This window comes from Coregonus clupeaformis, chromosome 29 (assembly GCF_020615455.1).
Source record: "Coregonus clupeaformis isolate EN_2021a chromosome 29, ASM2061545v1, whole genome shotgun sequence".
Lineage (NCBI taxonomy): Eukaryota > Metazoa > Chordata > Actinopteri > Salmoniformes > Salmonidae > Coregonus > Coregonus clupeaformis.
This window is the reverse complement of record NC_059220.1, coordinates 11971909-11989692: the sequence shown is the minus strand read 5'-3', so window position 1 is coordinate 11989692 and position 17784 is coordinate 11971909. Positions and strand designations below refer to the sequence as shown.

The window sequence follows — 17784 nt, the reverse complement described above, 5'->3', positions numbered from 1 at the left end:
GTGAAGAGACTGTTTAAATTAGCGTTTGAGACACGGCGCTCCCTCTGCCACCACACATCATGTCTCTCTGTGGGGTTTAATTAAAGTAACCTTTGCGTGGTCTCTTGGTGGGAAAATATGCTTTTCTTAAAAAAATAAGAGAATGGAAGATTTCTCTCTCTGGTAAACGGCTATGGGGGAGGGGATGGTGAGTGAGCGCTGGGGGGTTGATGGAGAGCGAGATAGGGGGGGAGGATGGGGGGGGTGTAGAGAGAGACCTCTTCTTTTGATGAGTCATTCTGGGTCTGTCACTGAAGACCTAATTTACTTCTGCTTGTTGACAATAAAGAGCAACGATGACCTCTTTCTCTCTCTCGCTGTCTGGAAACACACGTACACAGACAAATTACCACTCACACAAAGCTTCACAGGCTCACCAATAGCCTGTCAAAAGGCAGTTTGACAGTGCAGCTGGTAATGACACTTTCTAAATGTATTTGAATAACACAGGGCATTGTTCTTATAGTAAACACGAGGAATGTGGCTGCAATAATCAAGGAGGTACAATGTGTACGTGCGTCGGTCCAACTACTCTGAACAACAAGGCATTTGAGTGGATTGTGGGTACAGACACACAGAGACACAAACAAGTTGAGCCGATCAGTTGATTTGATCTGCTTTTATCAAAGACAATGCCCAGAAACTTCAAATATGAACATTGCTTCATGGTGGACATAACTCTGTTATGACAATAGTCATAGACATCATCATCATCTTCATCAATAGTTTTTTCATTATTTGTTAATAATCATTGTTCGTAATCATTTAAAATTTCGTCACTTTTCATTTTGCATTTTTTCCTTTAGAATTCAATAACATTAAAAAAGTTTTTAAAAAGGACATTAACAACAGAAAATGAGTAAAACATAGTTAAGTGAGTCCGGACCGGAGTGTACAGTATTCTGCATGTAGTATTCTGCATGTACTGTACATTATACTACATGTAGTATTCTGCATGTACAGTATTCTGCATGTACAGTATTCTGCATGTACAGTATTCTGCATGTACAGTATTCGGCGTGTAGTATTCTGCATGTAGTATTCTGCATGTAGTATTCTGTATATGTATTATTCTGCATGTACAGTATTCTGCATGTACAGTATCTGCATGTACAGTATTCTGCATGTAGTATTCTGCATGTACTGTACATTATTCTACATGTAGTATTCTGCATGTACAGTATTCTGCATGTACAGTATTCTGCATGTACAGTATTCTGCATGTACAGTATTCGGCGTGTAGTATTCTGCATGTAGTATTCTGCATGTAGTATTCTGTATATGTATTATTCTGCATGTACAGTATTCTGCATGTACAGTATTCTGCATGTACTGTATCTGCATGTACAGTATTCTGCATGTACTGTATCTGCATGTACAGTATTCTGCATGTACTGTATCTGCATGTACAGTATTCTGCATGTAGTATTCTGTATATGTATTATTCTGCATGTACAGTATTCTGCATGTACAGTATTCTGCATGTACTGTATCTGCATGTACAGTATTCTGCATGTACTGTATCTGCATGTACAGTATTCTGCATGTACAGTATTCTGCATGTACTGTATCTGCATGTACAGTATTCTACATGGCAAGGCCTGCGTCCTTACGGCTCTGACGTCACTTTGACACTAACAGAGACAGTTGGAGAGAAGACGTACAGAAGCCATTTTCCTTTGTAGGCACCATATTTGGACTCACACACAACACACACACACACACACACACACACGCTCTAAAGCTCACACACGAGCATGCTCTCACACACACACCAACAATAACAATAAAAAAATTTAAATCACTTTTTGGAAGGGAAAAATTCATAGCAAATGGAAAAGAAAAGATGCGTAAGTTGAAATGGAGTGAGTGAAGAAAGGAGTAAGAGAAGGAGAGGAAGGAGAGGAAGGAAGGAAAGAGGGAGGAAAACATTTGGCTACAACAAGAAGGAGAGGTCGATGCAGTCAATGTCCACAAGAAGAGAAGAGAAGTGAGAAGAGAACAGAGAACAGCACAGGAGGAGAGGAGAAAGTCAAGAGTTTGTTTGTTGGTTCTCTTTATAGTTCTTCGTTTCAGTCATCATTCTGAGGTTTCTCAGTTATTTCAATTATTATTTAAATAAAGAGCTGCGGTTGGACAATTCCTTCATCATTACACCGGAGTGCTATCCTTCTTGTTTATTTCTTCTTGTCGTTTATTATTTCGTTCCTTCGTTCATTGTAGTCTTTTATTAACCATCCTGATGGAGGGAGTCACTGGAGGGTCCTAGTCCCTGAGGGTCAGGAGGGTGAGGAGTATGTGAGATACCCTGTAGATACTTCTCTGTCACACACACACGCACGTGCACACATGCAAGCAAGCATGAACACACTCATACTCACACACGCAAACCCTTCCACCGACCAACACCACCACTCGTTCAAAGTGCTTTCCCTCTCGTTCCCTCTATCGGGCTGAGGGTCTCTCTCCTCTCATAAGTGAGCAGTGTGTGTCTGTATCTCAGTCTGTATCTCAGTCTGTATCTCAGTCTTTCTCAGTCTCTCTCTACTGATTCAGCATCTTGTCTGCCTCGGGGTACGTAGGATACTTGACGGTCTCAATCTTCTCCTTCACCTTGTAGGACGGGTAGAGGCCGGTACGGCCCGTCTTGCGGTTGATGCCCTTGGAGTTTCCGTCCCAGTGGTTCCCCGCCACCCCGATCAGGTCTCCGGGCTCTAGGGGGATGTCGTCGGAGTTGCGGGGCTGGTGGGCGTACACGGCTAGCTGGTTGTGGGCGTTCTGGCCCCCGAAGTAGTAGATGTCATCCAGGGAGTGGAAGTGAGACGAGGCGTCCGGGTGGAGGGTCTGCATGATCTCATAGGCCACACGACACACCTGGAGGAACACAACAATCATGATCATTTATAGTTCTGAATCCCAGGGAATTCTATCACCTTTCTTTCTATTCTGCATGAAAACCTGCAGGACCACATAGATTATAGTTAGTGTCCTTAATGTTCCCTGATCATGTGACCTGGCCAGGAAAAACTAAGGGACAGCAGTAGTGTACAGTGGAAAACGTCTACAGCATACAAAAGCCAGCCCAGTGGAAGACAGGAAAAACAGTGGATGAGAGTGGAAGAGAAGGTGAAGTTAAAGGTCACCTGTGAGGAGAAGGTGCAGACCAGGAAGTTGGTCTGGGACAGGAAGTGAATGTCCAGGATGACTCCTCTCAGTGAGTTCTCTGTGTAGCGGTTATGGAGCCCCGCAGACCACGAGATGGAGTTATCACTGATGAACTCATAGTCTGGGTACCTGAGACACACAGAGACAGAGGCAGTCAGAGACAGACTGCCTAAAGGATCATACAGATATCAACGTGAATAAGGCATTCATAGGTAGCAAGTGGCTACTGTGCTTGAAAATTAGCAAGCTTGTTGCAACCTGGATAGCTACTTGTAAACAATAGCTGGAACGACCGAGCGAACAGACGCGAACTGGCTGAGTCAATTCAGTGGCTAGCTTTGCACTTGGCTAGCTAACAGTAGCTGCTAGGGGTAAGTCATAACCTACACTTGTGTTTTGTTTTTTACATATTGATAGCCCGAGTCGCTCAAGGAATTCGGGACATGGGTGACTAGTTAACGTTAGTTTGGCTCTCTTTGTGTGTTCGTGCCGTGAAAGGAGGGGTTCTTCTTTGTCTGAAAGCAATGGCTAGCTAGTTTGCTAACTATTCTAGCTAACTAACTGGCTGAATAAGTTGACGACGGACTCGCTCAAGCTGTCGGGACTAACCCACAACGTTAGACACGGACACGAACGATCTGCTTGTGCGTTGATACACTGGTGGTTGTTGTGGCTGAGTATTGGCGCTAAACCCTGCTGCTGGAGACCGGCATGATAGCTGGCTGTGGCGTCTTATGACGAGGTGCCCGGACGTTTTTCACGGAATAATACTGCACCTAGTTAGCTAGCTGAATAAACTAGGTTAGTCTATTCCTAGAAAACATTGAACCGCTGTAGTTTACAACAATTATAGTTTCTGAGGTGGAAGTTGGGAGAGTTATATTTGGGAGTTGTGGTGAGGGAGGCCCCGCTCTCTCCTTTCCCAGATGTTTAGTTCATTTTATTCCGATCTCCTCTGCATTATTGTAGCCATCTGCTGCAGCCTGTCAACTATGCCTCTGCCTATCCCTGTTCTCTCCTCTCCGCACAGGCTACACAAACGCCTCACACCGCGTGGCTGCTGCCTCTCTAACCTGGTGGTCCCTGCACGCACGACCCACGTGGAGTTCCAGGTCTCAGGCAGCCTCTGGAACTGCCGTTCTGCTGCCAACAAGGCAGACTTCATCCCAGCCTATGCTACCCTCCAGTCCCTCGACTTCTTGACGCTGACGGAAACATGGATTACCACTGAAAACACTGCTACTCCTGCTGCTCTCTCCTCGTCTGACCATGTGTTCTCGCATACCCCGAGAGCATCTGGTCAGCGGGGTGGTGGCACAGGAATCCTCATCTCTCCCAAGTGGACATTTTCAATTTTTCCCCTGACCCATCTGTCTATCTCCTCATTTGAATTCCATGCTGTCACAGTCACTAGCCCATTTAAGCTTAATATCCTTGTCATCTATCGCCCTCCAGGTTCCCTTGGAGAGTTCATCAATGAGCTTGACGCCTTGATAAGTTCCTTTCCTGAGGATGGCTCACCCCTCACAGTTCTGGGGGATTTCAACCTCCCTACGTCTACATTTGACTCATTTCTCTCTGCCTCCTTCTTTCCACTCCTCTCCTCTTTAGACCTCACCCTCTCACCGTCCCCCCTACTCACAAGGCAGGCAATACGCTTGACCTCATCTTTACTAGATGCTGTTCTTCTACTAATCTCACTGCAACTCCCTCCAAGTCTCCGACCACTACTTTGTATCCTTTTCTCTCTCCCTCTCCTCCAACACTACTCACTCTGCCCCTACACAGATGGTAATGCGCCGTCGCAACCTTCGCTCTCTCTCTCCCGCTACTCTCTCCTCTTCCATCCTATCATCTCTTCCCTCTGCTCAATCCTTCTCCCTCCAATCTCCTGATTCTGCCTTCTCAACCCTCCTCTCCTCCCTTTCTGCATCCTTTGACTCTCTATGTCCCCTATCCTCCCGGCCGGCTCGGTCCTCCCCTCCAGCTCCGTGGCTTGATGACTAATTGCGAGCTCACAGAACAGAGCTCCGGGCAGCTGAGCGGAAATGGAAGAAAACTAGACTCCCTGCAGACCTGGCATCTTTTCACTCCCTCCTCTCTACATTTTCTTCATCTGTTTCTGCTGCTAAGGCCACTTTCTACCACTCTAAATTCCAAGCATCCGCCTCTAACCCTAGGAGGCTCTTTGCCACATTCTCCTCCCTGCTGAATCCCCCCCCCTCCTCCCTCTCTGTGGATGACTTCGTCAACCATTTTGAAAAGAAGGTTGACGACATCCGATCCTCGTTTGTTAAGTCAAATGACACTGCTGGTCCTGCTCACACTGCCCTACCCTATGCTTTGACTTCTTTCTCCCTCTCTCTCCAGATAAAATCTTGCGACTTGTGACGGCAGGCCGCCCAACAACCTGCCCGCTTGACCCTATCCCCTCCTCTCTTCTCCAGACCATCTCCGGTGACCTTCTCCCTTACCTCACCTCGCTGATCAACTCATCCTTGACCGCTGGCTATGTCCCTTCCATCTTCAAGAGAGCGAGAGTTGCACCCCTTCTCAAAAAACCAACACTCGATCCCTCCGATGTCAACAACTACAGACCAGTATCCCTTCTTTCTTTCTCTCCAAAACTATTGAGCGTGCCGTCTTTAGCCAACTCTCTTGCTATCTCTCTCAGAATGACCTTCTTGATCCAAACCAGTCAGGTTTCAAGACTGGTCATTCAACTGAGACTGCTCTTCTCTGTGTCACAGAGGCTCTCCGCACTGCTAAAGCTAACTCTCTCTCCTCTGCTCTTGTCCTTCTAGACCTGTCTGCTGCCTTTGATACTGTTAACCATCAGATCCTCCTCTCCACCCTCTCCGAGCTGGGCATCTCCGGCGCGGCTCACTCTTGGATTGCGTCCTACCTGACCGGTCGCTCCTACCAAGTGGCGTGGCGAGAAGTTGTCTCCGCACCACGTGCTCTCACCACTGGTGTCCCCCAGGGCTCAGTTCTAGGCCCTCTCCTATTCTCGCTATACACCAAGTCACTTGGCTCTGTCATATCCTCACATGGCCTCTCCTATCATTGCTACGCTGACGACACACAACTAATCTTCTCCTTTCCCCCTTCTGATAACCAGGTGGCGAATCGCATCTCTGCATGTCTGGCAGACATATCAGTATGGATGACGGATCACCACCTCAAGCTGAACCTCGGCAAGACGGAGCTGCTCTTCCTCCCGGGGAAGGACTGCCCGTTCCATGATCTCGCCATCACGGTTGACAACTCCGTTGTGTCCTCCTCCCAGAGTGCGAAGAGCCTTGGCGTGACCCTGGACAACACCCTGTCGTTCTCCGCTAACATCAAGGCGGTGACCCAATCCTGTAGGTTCATGCTCTACAACATTCGGAGAGTACGACCCTGCCTTACACAGGAAGCGGCACAGGTCCTAATCCAGGCACTTGTCATCTCCCGTCTGGATTACTGCAACTCGCTGTTGGCTGGGCTCCCTGCCTGTGCCATTAAACCCCCTACAACTCATCCAGAATGCCGCAGCCCGTCTGGTGTTCAACCTTCCCAAGTTCTCTCACGTCACCCCGCTCCTCCGCACACTCCACTGGCTTCCAGTTGAAGCTCGCATCTGCTACAAGACCATGGTGCTTGCCTACGGAGCTGTGAGGGGAACGGCACCTCCGTACCTTCAGGCTCTGATCAGTCCCTACACCCAAACGAGGGCACTGCGTTCATCCACCTCTGGCCTGCTGGCTCCCCTACCTCTGCGGAAGCATAGTTCCCGCTCAGCCCAGTCAAAACTGTTCGCTGCTCTGGCACCCCAATGGTGGAACAAGCTCCCTCACGACGCCAGGACAGCGGAGTCACTCACCACCTTCCGGAGACATTTGAAACCCCACCTCTTTAAGGAATACCTGGTATAGGATAAAGTAATCCTTCTACCCCCCCAAAATAAAAAATAAAAAAAACATTGTAAAGTGGTTATCCCACTGGCTATAAGGTGAATGCACCTATTTGTAAGTCGCTCTGGATAAGAGCGTCTGCTAAATGACGTAAATGCAAATGTAATTCATTCTTGTGTACTTTATCATATCTCTAAACTGGTATTGGCACACATCAAATACAGCTTTCCGTCATACACACAAACAGATCCATAATTCATGAACATGTTAGTCATTTAGCAGACACTCTTATCCAGAGTGACTTACAGTTAGTACATTATTATTAAGATAGCAAGTTGAGACAACTTCATAACTCAGTCACAGTAAGTACATTTATACCACAAGACATTCCTGCAGACACACACACCCACACTGCCAGTGGCACACACACACACACACACACACACACACACACACACACACACATACACACACACACACACACACACACACACACAGGCATACGTACTTAGCCTTGGCCTCCTTTAGTAGTGAGGGGTCGTCGGTGGCCAGGTAGACTCTCTTCTTGTCCACCAGCATGCGTCTAGCCAGATGTTGGAAGTGGTCTTCTACATGAACCATGTATTCCTCTATAGGGTGGAAGGCTGCCTCTGTCCCCACCTTATCTGTCCGCCGCACATGGACCCTACAGGAGAGGACACAGAAAGGAGATGGGTCAGAGGAGTTGGGTTAGGAGAGTATGTGTGTGTGTGTGTGTCCAAGTGTGTGACTGATTGTGTGTGAATCAGAGAGCTCCTCTCCTAAAGTGATGGATGGTAGAGTGAGTGGGTTGTTTGGAGAGTGGCTGGAGCAAGCCTCCCTCCCTCCCTCTCTATCTCCCTCTTTTTCTTCAGCTCTCTCTCTCTGTCTGACTCTCTCCCTTTCTTTGCAGGCCTCTCGCTCACTCTCTCCCTTTCTTTACAGGTCTCCTTTTTTTTCTAATCAATTATATCACGGCAACAGTAGTTATCAGTGTTGTAATCTATACGTCTGATCTGCCACAGTGCCACACTGCCACTAAATGTCGAATCAGGCTAAAGTCGTGCTTCAAATGGCTCCCCCCCCTTTTGGGGCGATTTCAGTCAGGTTGAAAATCGCCCAGAAGTCTGTAATAGACTCCCATGTAAAATCTATTTTTTTCAAATTTCAGAGCCTTCAATACAATCTCAATGGGTGTCTGTGGGCTTGCACTTACGCTGTCGTCATACGTTACGTAACCATGAACGTAACTGAGAAAAGAGTGGATTGTTTGAAAGAAGTTCCTTTTTTGTCGACGATTCGGCGAACAAATGAAGATAAATTGGCAACGAAACAATTAGGACCTCCCAGACCAAATTTAATAATTCAACAGGTTTCTACTAAAGGCGGAAAGTCCTACACCCGAGGATTTTCCAAAAATTGGTACGAACGAAAAAAGACATTGCCACTCACTCAACTGGATGACGAGGGATACAGGCTAGCTGTCCGCCGCCACAACGATGAGGTTAGTGTTGATAATCACAAGTTTACTGGATGTGGATATGGTGTAATAAAGGCAGTTTATTCAGAGGTAAATATATCTGGAATCGCGTTCACGGACCCGTTCGTCAAACTCTTAGGGAGTTATAAATTAAGCCCCTGTAACGATCCCGGCAGTCTGAGTCGGGTCCTGTCTGTGGACTAGTTTTTTCTGCTCGTGATCTCCAGTTTCCCGAGGGTTCTGGAACGCTCCGGGGAGCTCTCTTGATTTCCGCACCTGCATCCCATCAGCAATCTGCACACCTGGTCCTGATCATCACCCTTCTTAGGCTCTGGCCTAACATCCATTCCCTGCCGGATCGTTAGCCATGAACAGTAGGTTTACCAGAGTATCAGTCTTAGAGCCTAGCGTTAGTTTTGTTGTTTTTGCACCTTGTTGTTTACTTACCTCCGTTTTGTTCCATCTGCAGTCACCCGTCCGGAACCTTCATCCAACCTCTGCCTGGTGGTCGGCGGCTGCCGACCCATGATGGGATCAACCACTGCACCCCCAACAACTAATCAACGCCGCCCGCTCTGTTCCCTGGATTATTCAGCATCACTCTTGAATTGTAAATAAACACTCACCTTCGTTTCAACTTACCTTGTCCTGGTCTGCTTCTGGGTTCTGGCTTTGCAACTCGTGACAGAACGATCCGGCCAGTAATGAACCCAGCGGACCTGGACTCTGTTCGCCATGCCATTACCCAGCAGGAGAAGATGTTGGGCCATCATAGCACGGTACTACAGGAGATCGCGTTGTCAGTTCGGAACCTTTCTACCGGTCTGACGGAGGTCCAGAACCAACGCCAGTTTCCGGTGGAGGATCCACTACCGGTTTCACCCATCTCGCCTGCCGCTTCTGGAGCTGTGTCCTTCCGTGAGCCCAAGGTTCCGACGCCGGATAAATATGAGGGGGAGCTGGGAAGATGCCGTTCCTTCCTTATGCAGTGTGGATTAGTGTTCGATCTACAGCCCTACTCTTATGCCACAGACAAGGCTAGGATAGCCTTTGTGATTGAGTTGCTGCGTGGTCGGCGCTGGAGTGGGCTTCAGCCGTTTGGGAACGACAGGATCCCTGCATGGCTTCATACCAGGGGTTCACGGCCGAGATGAGGAAGCTCTTCGACCATTCCGTCCGAGGGAGGGACGCAGCTAGGCGCCTGTTTTCGCTTCGCCAAGGAACTCGCAGCGTGGCCGACTTCGTGATCGAGTTCAAGACGTTGGCTGTGGAGAGTGGGTGGAATGAGGAGTCTCTGCAAGCGGCCTTTTACCAGGGTCTGTCGGAGCAGCTCAAGGATGAGTTGATCTCCTATCCGGAGCCTAGTGACCTGGACAGCTTGGTAGCCTTGTCTATTCGGGTGGATAATCGAGTCCGAGAGCGAAGGAGGGAGAAGCAATGGGTTCCGGCCAACCGATCAGCTTCTCAGGTTCCAGTCGGGTCGTCAAACTGCGCGGCTCGCTAAAGTTGGGAGGACTTTTAGCGAGCCAGTTTCGACCTCTCAATACCTCTGTCAGACCCCGTTTCCCGGCTACCCTTATGAACAGGAATCAGAGCTTAGCGATTAACGCTTTTATCGATTCAGGTGCCGATGGAAGCTTTCTAGATGCCGAGTTGGTGGAACAGCTGGGGCTTTCCAAGGAGCAATTGCCGGAAGCCATTGAAGCTACCACTCTGGACGGCAGTAGTCTGGCACGTATCACGATGAGGACTGAACCGGTTAAGATGCTGTTGTCGGGGAATCATTCTGAGATGATTTCATTCTTCATTCTGCCGTCTTCCCATGTTCCTCTGGTCCTTGGATACCCCTGGCTGAAGGAACACAATCCCACGTTCGATTGGGTGACGGGCAAGGTAACGAGTTGGAGCCTTGATTGTCATGCTAACTGTCTCAAGACTGCCTGTCCCCATTCGGTTCCCAGTCAGGTGATTGAGGCTAAACCCCCAGATTTGTCCCTGGTTCCCGAGACATATCACGATTTGGGGGAAGTTTTCAGTAAGCAGAAGGCTCTGTCACTCCCTCCCCACCGACCATATGATTGTGCCATCAACCTGTTCCCTGGAGCTGTCTACCCCAAGGGAAGGTTATACAGTATCTCCCGACCTGAACGTGAGGCTTTGGAGACCTACATCAAGGAGTCCCTAGCTGCTGGTCTCGTTCGTCCCTCGTCATCACCCCTGGGGGCAGGATTCTTCTTTGTGGGTAAGAAGGATGGCTCTCTTCGACCGTGCATTGATTATCGGGGGGTTGAATGACATCACGGTCAAGAACAAGTATCCCCTGCCCTTGATGAGTTCTGCCTTCGACTCCTTACAGGGTGCTACGGTGTTCACCAAGCTAGACCTACGCAATGCGTATCACATGGTCCGGATCAGAGAGGGGGACGAGTGGTTGACGGGTTTCAATACACCGATGGGTCACTTCGAGTATCAGGTGATGCCGTTTGACTGACCAATGCTCCAGCGGTATTCCAGAGTATGGTGAACGACGTCCTGAGAGATATGATCGGTCTCTTTGTGTTTGTTTACCTGGATGACATTCTGATCTTCTCGAAGGAACCTTCCGACCACGTCCAGCATGTCCGGCAGGTTCTGCAGCGATTGTTGGAGAATCGCCTGTTCGTGAAGGCCGAGAAGTGCGAGTTTCACGCCCACACGACATCCTTTCTCGGGTACATCATCTCCAGGGGAGAGATTAGGATGGACCAGGAGAAGGTTAGAGCGGTTCTGGAATGGGCCCAGCCCGGTACGAGATTGCAGCTCCAGAGATTTTTGGGGTTTGCGAATTTCTACCGCAGATTCATCCGGGATTACAGCCGTGTGGCCGCTCCGTTAACTGCCTTGACTTCCAGTATCAGGACCTTCAAGTGGAATCCGGAGGCGGATCGAAGCGTTTCTGGATTTGAAGAGGCGATTCACCAACGCACCGATTCTCTCTCAACCGGACACGGCCCGTCAGTTGTCGTTGAAGTGGACGCGTCTGATGTGGGAGTTGGCGCCATCCTGTCGCAGCGATGCTCCACGGACAGTAAACTCCATCCCTGCGCCTACTACTCTCGTCGCCTTTCGCCTGCGGAGAGGAATTACGATGTGGGTAACCGGGAGCTTCTCGCGGTGAAACTTGCCTTGGAGGAGTGGCGCCACTGGTTGGAGGGGGGCGGAGCAACCGTTTATTGTCTGGACTGACCACAAGAATCTTGCTTACGTGCAATCGGCTAAACGTCTCAACTCCCGTCAGGCCAGGTGGCGTTGTTTTTCGGACGATTCAAGTTTTCCCTGACGTTCCGACCTGGATCTAAGAACGGCAAGGCGGACGCCTTGTCCCGGATGTTCTCCAAGACGGAGGAGAGTGGGTCCAAGACCGAGACAATTCTCCCCCGGAACTGCGTCGTGGGAGCAGTTATGTGGAAGATTGAGGAGGAGGTGCTGGCGGGCCCGGACTCAGCCCGGTCCCGGTAACGGTCCACCCGGTCGGTTGTTTGTGCCTGAGTCGGTTCGTCCTGCTGTCCTCAAATGGTCCCACGCCAGCAAGATGGCTTGTCACCCTGGCGTGGCTCGGACAATGGCGTTTCTTCGCAGACGTTTTTGGTGGCCTGCCATGGCCGAGGATACTCGGGGTTTTGTTGCTGCCTGTCCAGTGTGTGCGCAGAATAAGAGTACCAATCGGCCCAGCTCTGGACTACTTCACCCCCTTCCTATTCCCCGCGACCATGGTCGCATCTGGCCCTGGACTTCGTCACTGGGTTGCCCGCTTCTGAGGGGAACACGGTCGTTCTGACTATCGTGGACAGATTCAGCAAGTTCGCCCACTTTGTGCCAATTGCCAAGCTTCCCTCTGCCTCGGAGACGTCCGAGATCCTGGTTAGGGAGGTTTTCAGGGTCCACGGGTTGCCCAGTGATATCGTTTCCGACCGTGGCCCTCAGTTTACCTCTGCTGTCTGGAAGTCCTTCTGTTTGGCCATTGGAGCTACAGTCAGTCTCACATCTGGTTTTCACCCCCAATCCAATGGTCAGGCGGAGAGAGCCAACCAGAAGATGGAAACCACGCTACGCTGCCTGGTCTCTTCCAACCCCACCTCCTGGGTCTCTCAGTTGCCTTGGGTTGAGTATGCCCACAATACTCTCCCTACATCTGCCACTGGGATGTCTCCCTTCCAGTGCCTGTATGGCTACCAACCTCCCTTGTTCCCTTCTCAGGAGAAGGAGCTCTCAGTGCCCTCTGTTCAGGCCCATATTTCGTTGCCACCGGACCTGGCATCGGGCCAGAAAGGCACTCCTTAGAGTTTCGGACCGGTATCAGCTCCAGGCGAATCGTCGCCGGATCCCCGCTCCCACCTATACCATCGGAGATAGGGTCTGGTTGGCCACACGGGATCTTCCGTTACGGACTGAGTCTAGGAAGTTGTTACCGAAGTTCATTGGTCCGTTTGTGGTGGAGAAGGTGATCAATCCAGTGGCAGTTCGACTCAAACTACCGAGGACGCTCAGAGTCCATCCCACCTTTCATGTCTCCTGCCTCAAGCCGGTTTTCCTCAGTCCTCTGTTGCCTCCTCCGCCTCCTCCTCCTCCTCCTCGGATGATCGGAGGTGGTCCTGCCTACACGGTGCGACGAATCATGGATTCCAGACGGCGGGGCCGGGGTTTCCAGTATCTCGTGGACTGGGAGGGGTATGGTCCTGAAGAGAGGAGTTGGATTCCGCGGCGACAGATCCTAGATGCTGACCTCATCCGTGACTTCTACCGCCTCCATCCTGGCGCTCCGGGAGTCCGCCCGGTGGCGTTCGTCGGAGGGGGGGTACTGTAACGATCCCGGCAGTCTGAGTCGGGTCCTGTCTGTGGACTAGTTTTTTCTGCTCGTGATCTCCAGTTTCCCGAGGGTTCTGGAACGCTCCGGGAGCTCTCTTGATTTCCGCACCTGCATCCCATCAGCAATCTGCACACCTGGTCCTGATCATCACCCTTCTTAGGCTCTGGCCTAACATCCATTCCCTGCCGGATCGTTAGCCATGAACAGTAGGTTTACCAGAGTATCAGTCTTAGAGCCTAGCGTTAGTTTTGTTGTTTTTGCACCTTGTTGTTTACTTACCTCCGTTTTGTTCCATCTGCAGTCACCCGTCCGGAACCTTCATCCAACCTCTGCCTGGTGGTCGGCGGCTGCCGACCCATGATGGGATCAACCACTGCACCCCCAACAACTAATCAACGCCGCCCGCTCTGTTCCCTGGATTATTCAGCATCACTCTTGAATTGTAAATAAACACTCACCTTCGTTTCAACTTACCTTGTCCTGGTCTGCTTCTGGGTTCTGGCTTTGCAACTCGTGACAGCCCCATTACTTACCATATCAGATAAGAGAAATTGCTGCAGCTACATATATTTTACATCCTGGCCCTACATAGTTCACTATTTGCATCACTTACCAAAATATTACATGTGGTCATATATGCTTGGAAAGTGGAGATGCCATAGAACGTCAAAAAAGTAAACATTGCTGGAGACACATTGCCGTTTTGGAGAAGACATCGCGTTTGCTAGCGAAGAGATTTGTTGTGGCAAATGAACTTGGGCTGGGAATTGCCAGGAACCTCACGATAAGATATATGCATCAGCATTGCGAGTCTCATGATTCTATACGTATTGCGATTCGATACTGTGATTTTATTGCGCACCATATGTCTGTTGCAGAGGGATCAGAAAGCCATGAGAACGAAGTTTTGATCAGTCATGGAAATAAAAGTGCTGAAAACAAATTTGCTCCCAATGTGAAAAGATTGAGAACAAGCTATGAAGGAACAATAATGGTGTTTTGGTGCAGGTACAGCCAACTAGCGCTAAAATATTGCGATATTGTCAATACAGTATATCGTAAAGTATCACTATGTAACTCGATTTCTTTCACCCCAATCCCTCAAATTAACGGTAAATAACTGAATTGTTTGCCCCACATTTAGCTAAGATGATTAGCTAGCCAGCTAAAATGTTTTATTTAGTTAGCAGTCGCATCTACAATAGTTTACTGTCAATAACATGTCTCCAAAAATGACGTGGTGTCTCCAATTGTGTTGACATTTTACAATTGCAATGCGCATCCATGAGTATCCACTTTCTGTAGCTCAGCTGGTAGAGCATGGTGCTTGTAACGCCAAGGTAGTGGGTTCGATCCCCGGGACCACCCATACACAAAAATGTATGCACGCATGACTGTAAGTCGCTTTGGATAAAAGCGTCTGCTAAATGGCATATTATTATTATTATTATTATTATTATTATTATTATTATTATTATATGTGAAGAGAGCCCCGAAACATTGTGTGCAGACATTTTATGCAATAAATGAAGTAGGTTCAATCTAGTAGTTCTGATCTTCTGATTGGTCCTGATGAGTTGGGCGAGGTCCCCTGCAGGCTACTGTCACTGTTGCATTGGCTCTGAGTCGGGTTCTCTGTCTTCAAATGTTCAGCCTAAGAGAGGGGATTTTTGTGTGTGTGTGTGTGTGTGTGTGTTTAACAGTGATGATGTGTGTGTGTGTGTGTGTGTGTTTGTGTGTGTGTGTGTCCTCAGAGCAAGAACTCGTGAGTTGGAAGAACTGAGAGGCCTATGGCGTGGGTGTTGTCCTTGGCCACCTGCTGACAAGGCTGACAAGATAGGACCCTTTTGTCCATTGTTATTGGATAGGAACAGAACTTATAACCAGCTCCTGACCTAAATAGATCTTAGCACAACATTTTACTCAACATATCATATTCCATATTCACTATAACAAATATATTTACTACGACATTAGCAAGAACCGCCACATCCTCAGCCGGCTAATCCAGTGTGTGAAGTTTTGCGGAGTGTTTGAGTTAGCTTTGCGAGGCAAAGATGAAACTGAGGGCTCCACCAACCCTGGTAAGCCAACACTTTTGAGATCAGTCAATAAATGCTTCTGGTATTGACTTATATGCTGCCCCTGTCTTCATGTTGTTGCTGGACATATCTTTTTTTAAATGTGTGTAGGTCACCTAAATCATCAGAAAAATTGCCCCTCCTGAGAATTTTTTCAGGAGCCGCCACTGCTTCACAGCATTCTACCTGCACCCTCCCTGCCTCCCTCCCTCCCTGCCTCCCTCCCTCCCTCCCTCCCTCCCTCCCACAACATGAAGGGAAAAGAGCTGCTTTTACATTTCAATCGCATCTCTCAGTGGGGATAGAGAGAGATGGAGAGTATGTGGTGTGTGTGTGTGTGTGTGTGTGTGTGTGTGTGTGTGTGTGTGTGTGTGTGTGTGCATGTGTTTCCCTTGGGAGAGAGAGAAATAGATAGAGAAATAGATGGAGAGAAATAGATCCAGAGAGGGAGAAAAGAGAAAGGTGTGTACATACCGTGTACATACTGTGTACATACTGTGTACATACTTACTTGGTTTTTATATGGATAATGAAGGTATAACAGTGCATTGGGAAAGTATTCAGACCCCTTGACCTTTTCCACATTTTGTTACATTACAGCCTTATTCTAAATTGGATTAAATTGTTTTTTTCCCCAGTCATCAATACAGTGGGGGAAAAAAGAATTTAGTCAGCCACCAATTGTGCAAGTTCTCCCACTTAAAAAGATGAGAGAGGCCTGTAATTTTCATCATAGGTACACGTCAACTATGACAGACAAATTGAGGAAAAAAATCCAGAAAATCACATTGTAGGATTTTTAATGAATTTATTTGCAAATTATGGTGGAAAATAAGTATTTGGTCACCTACAAACAAGCAAGATTTCTGGCTCTCACAGACCTGTAACTTCTTCTTTAAGAGGCTCCTCTGTCCTCCACTCGTTACCTGTATTAATGGCACCTGTTTGAACTTGTTATCAGTATAAAAGACACCTGTCCATAACCTCAAACAGTCACACTCCAAACTCCACTATGGCCAAGACCAAAGAGCTGTCAAAGGACACCAGAAACAAAATTGTAGACCTGCACCAGGCTGGGAAGACTGAATCAAATCAAAATCAAATCAAATCAAATCAAATTTTATTGGTCACATGCGCCGAATACAACAGGTGCAGACATTGCAGTGAAATGCTTACTTACAGCCCTTAACCAACAGTGCATTTATTTTAAACAAAAAAAGTAAGAATAAAACAACAACAACAAAAAAGTGTTGAGAAAAAAAGAGCAGAAGTAAAATAAAGTGACAGTAGGGAGGCTATATATACAGTAAAATAAAGTGACAGTAGGGAGGCTATATATACAGGGGGGTACCGTTGCAGAGTCAATGTGCAGGGGCACCGGCTAGTTGAGGTAGTTGAGGTAATATGTACATGTGGGTAGAGTTAAAGTGACTATGCATAAATACTTAACAGAGTAGCAGCAGCGTAAAAAGGATGGGGTGGGGGGGCAGTGCAAATAGTCCATGGGTAGTTCAGGAGTCTTATGGCTTGGGGGTAGAAGCTGTTGAGAAGTCTTTTGGACCTAGACTTGGCACTCCGGTACCGCTTGCCGTGCGGTAGCAGAGAGAACAGTCTATGACTAGGGTGGCTGGAGTCTTTGACAATTTTGAGGGCCTTCCTCTGACACCGCCTGGTATAGAGGTCCTGGATGGCAGGGAGCTTTGCCCCAGTGATGTACTGGGCCGTACGCACTACCCTCTGTAGTGCCTTGCGGTCAGAGGCCAAGCAGTTGCCATACCAGGCGGTGATGCAACCAGTCAGGATGCTCTCGATGGTGCAGCTGTAGAATTTTTTGAGGATCTGAGGACCCATGCCAAATCTTTTTAGTCTCCTGAGGGGGAATAGGCTTTGTCGTGCCCTCTTCACGACTGTCTTGGTGTGTTTGGACCATGATAGTTCGTTGGTGATGTGGACACCAAGGAACTTGAAGCTCTCAACCTGTTCCACTACAGCCCCGTCGATGAGAATGGGGGCGTGCTCAGTCCTCTTTTTTTTCCTGTAGTCCACAATCATCTCCTTTGTCTTGGTCACGTTGAGGGAGAGGTTGTTGTCCTGGCACCACACGGCCAGATCTCTGACCTCCTCCCTATAGGCTGTCTCATCGTTGTCGGTGATCAGGCCTACCACTGTTGTGTCGTCGGCAAACTTAATGATGGTGTTGGAGTCGTGCCTGGCCATGCAGTCATGGGTGAACAGGGAGTACAGGAGGGGGACTGAGCA

General features: G+C 48.6%; 1 protein-coding gene across 2 annotated transcripts in view; it reads right to left on the bottom strand.

Annotated features, from left to right (window-relative positions):
• Nucleotides 1–643: 643 nt before the first annotated feature.
• fut8a (fucosyltransferase 8a (alpha (1,6) fucosyltransferase)) overlaps nucleotides 644–17784 on the bottom strand; it is a 177483-nt gene continuing 160342 nt past the window's right edge. For both annotated transcript variants that reach the window (XM_041854713.2, XM_045209108.1), the window contains 3 exons: nucleotides 7609–7785; nucleotides 3183–3333; nucleotides 644–2913 (listed from right to left, as the gene is read on the bottom strand). In XM_041854713.2, the coding sequence (XP_041710647.2) occupies nucleotides 2584–2913; nucleotides 3183–3333; nucleotides 7609–7785 (658 nt within the window). In that variant the 3' untranslated portion in view covers nucleotides 644–2583. The remainder of the gene's footprint in view (nucleotides 2914–3182; nucleotides 3334–7608; nucleotides 7786–17784) is intronic.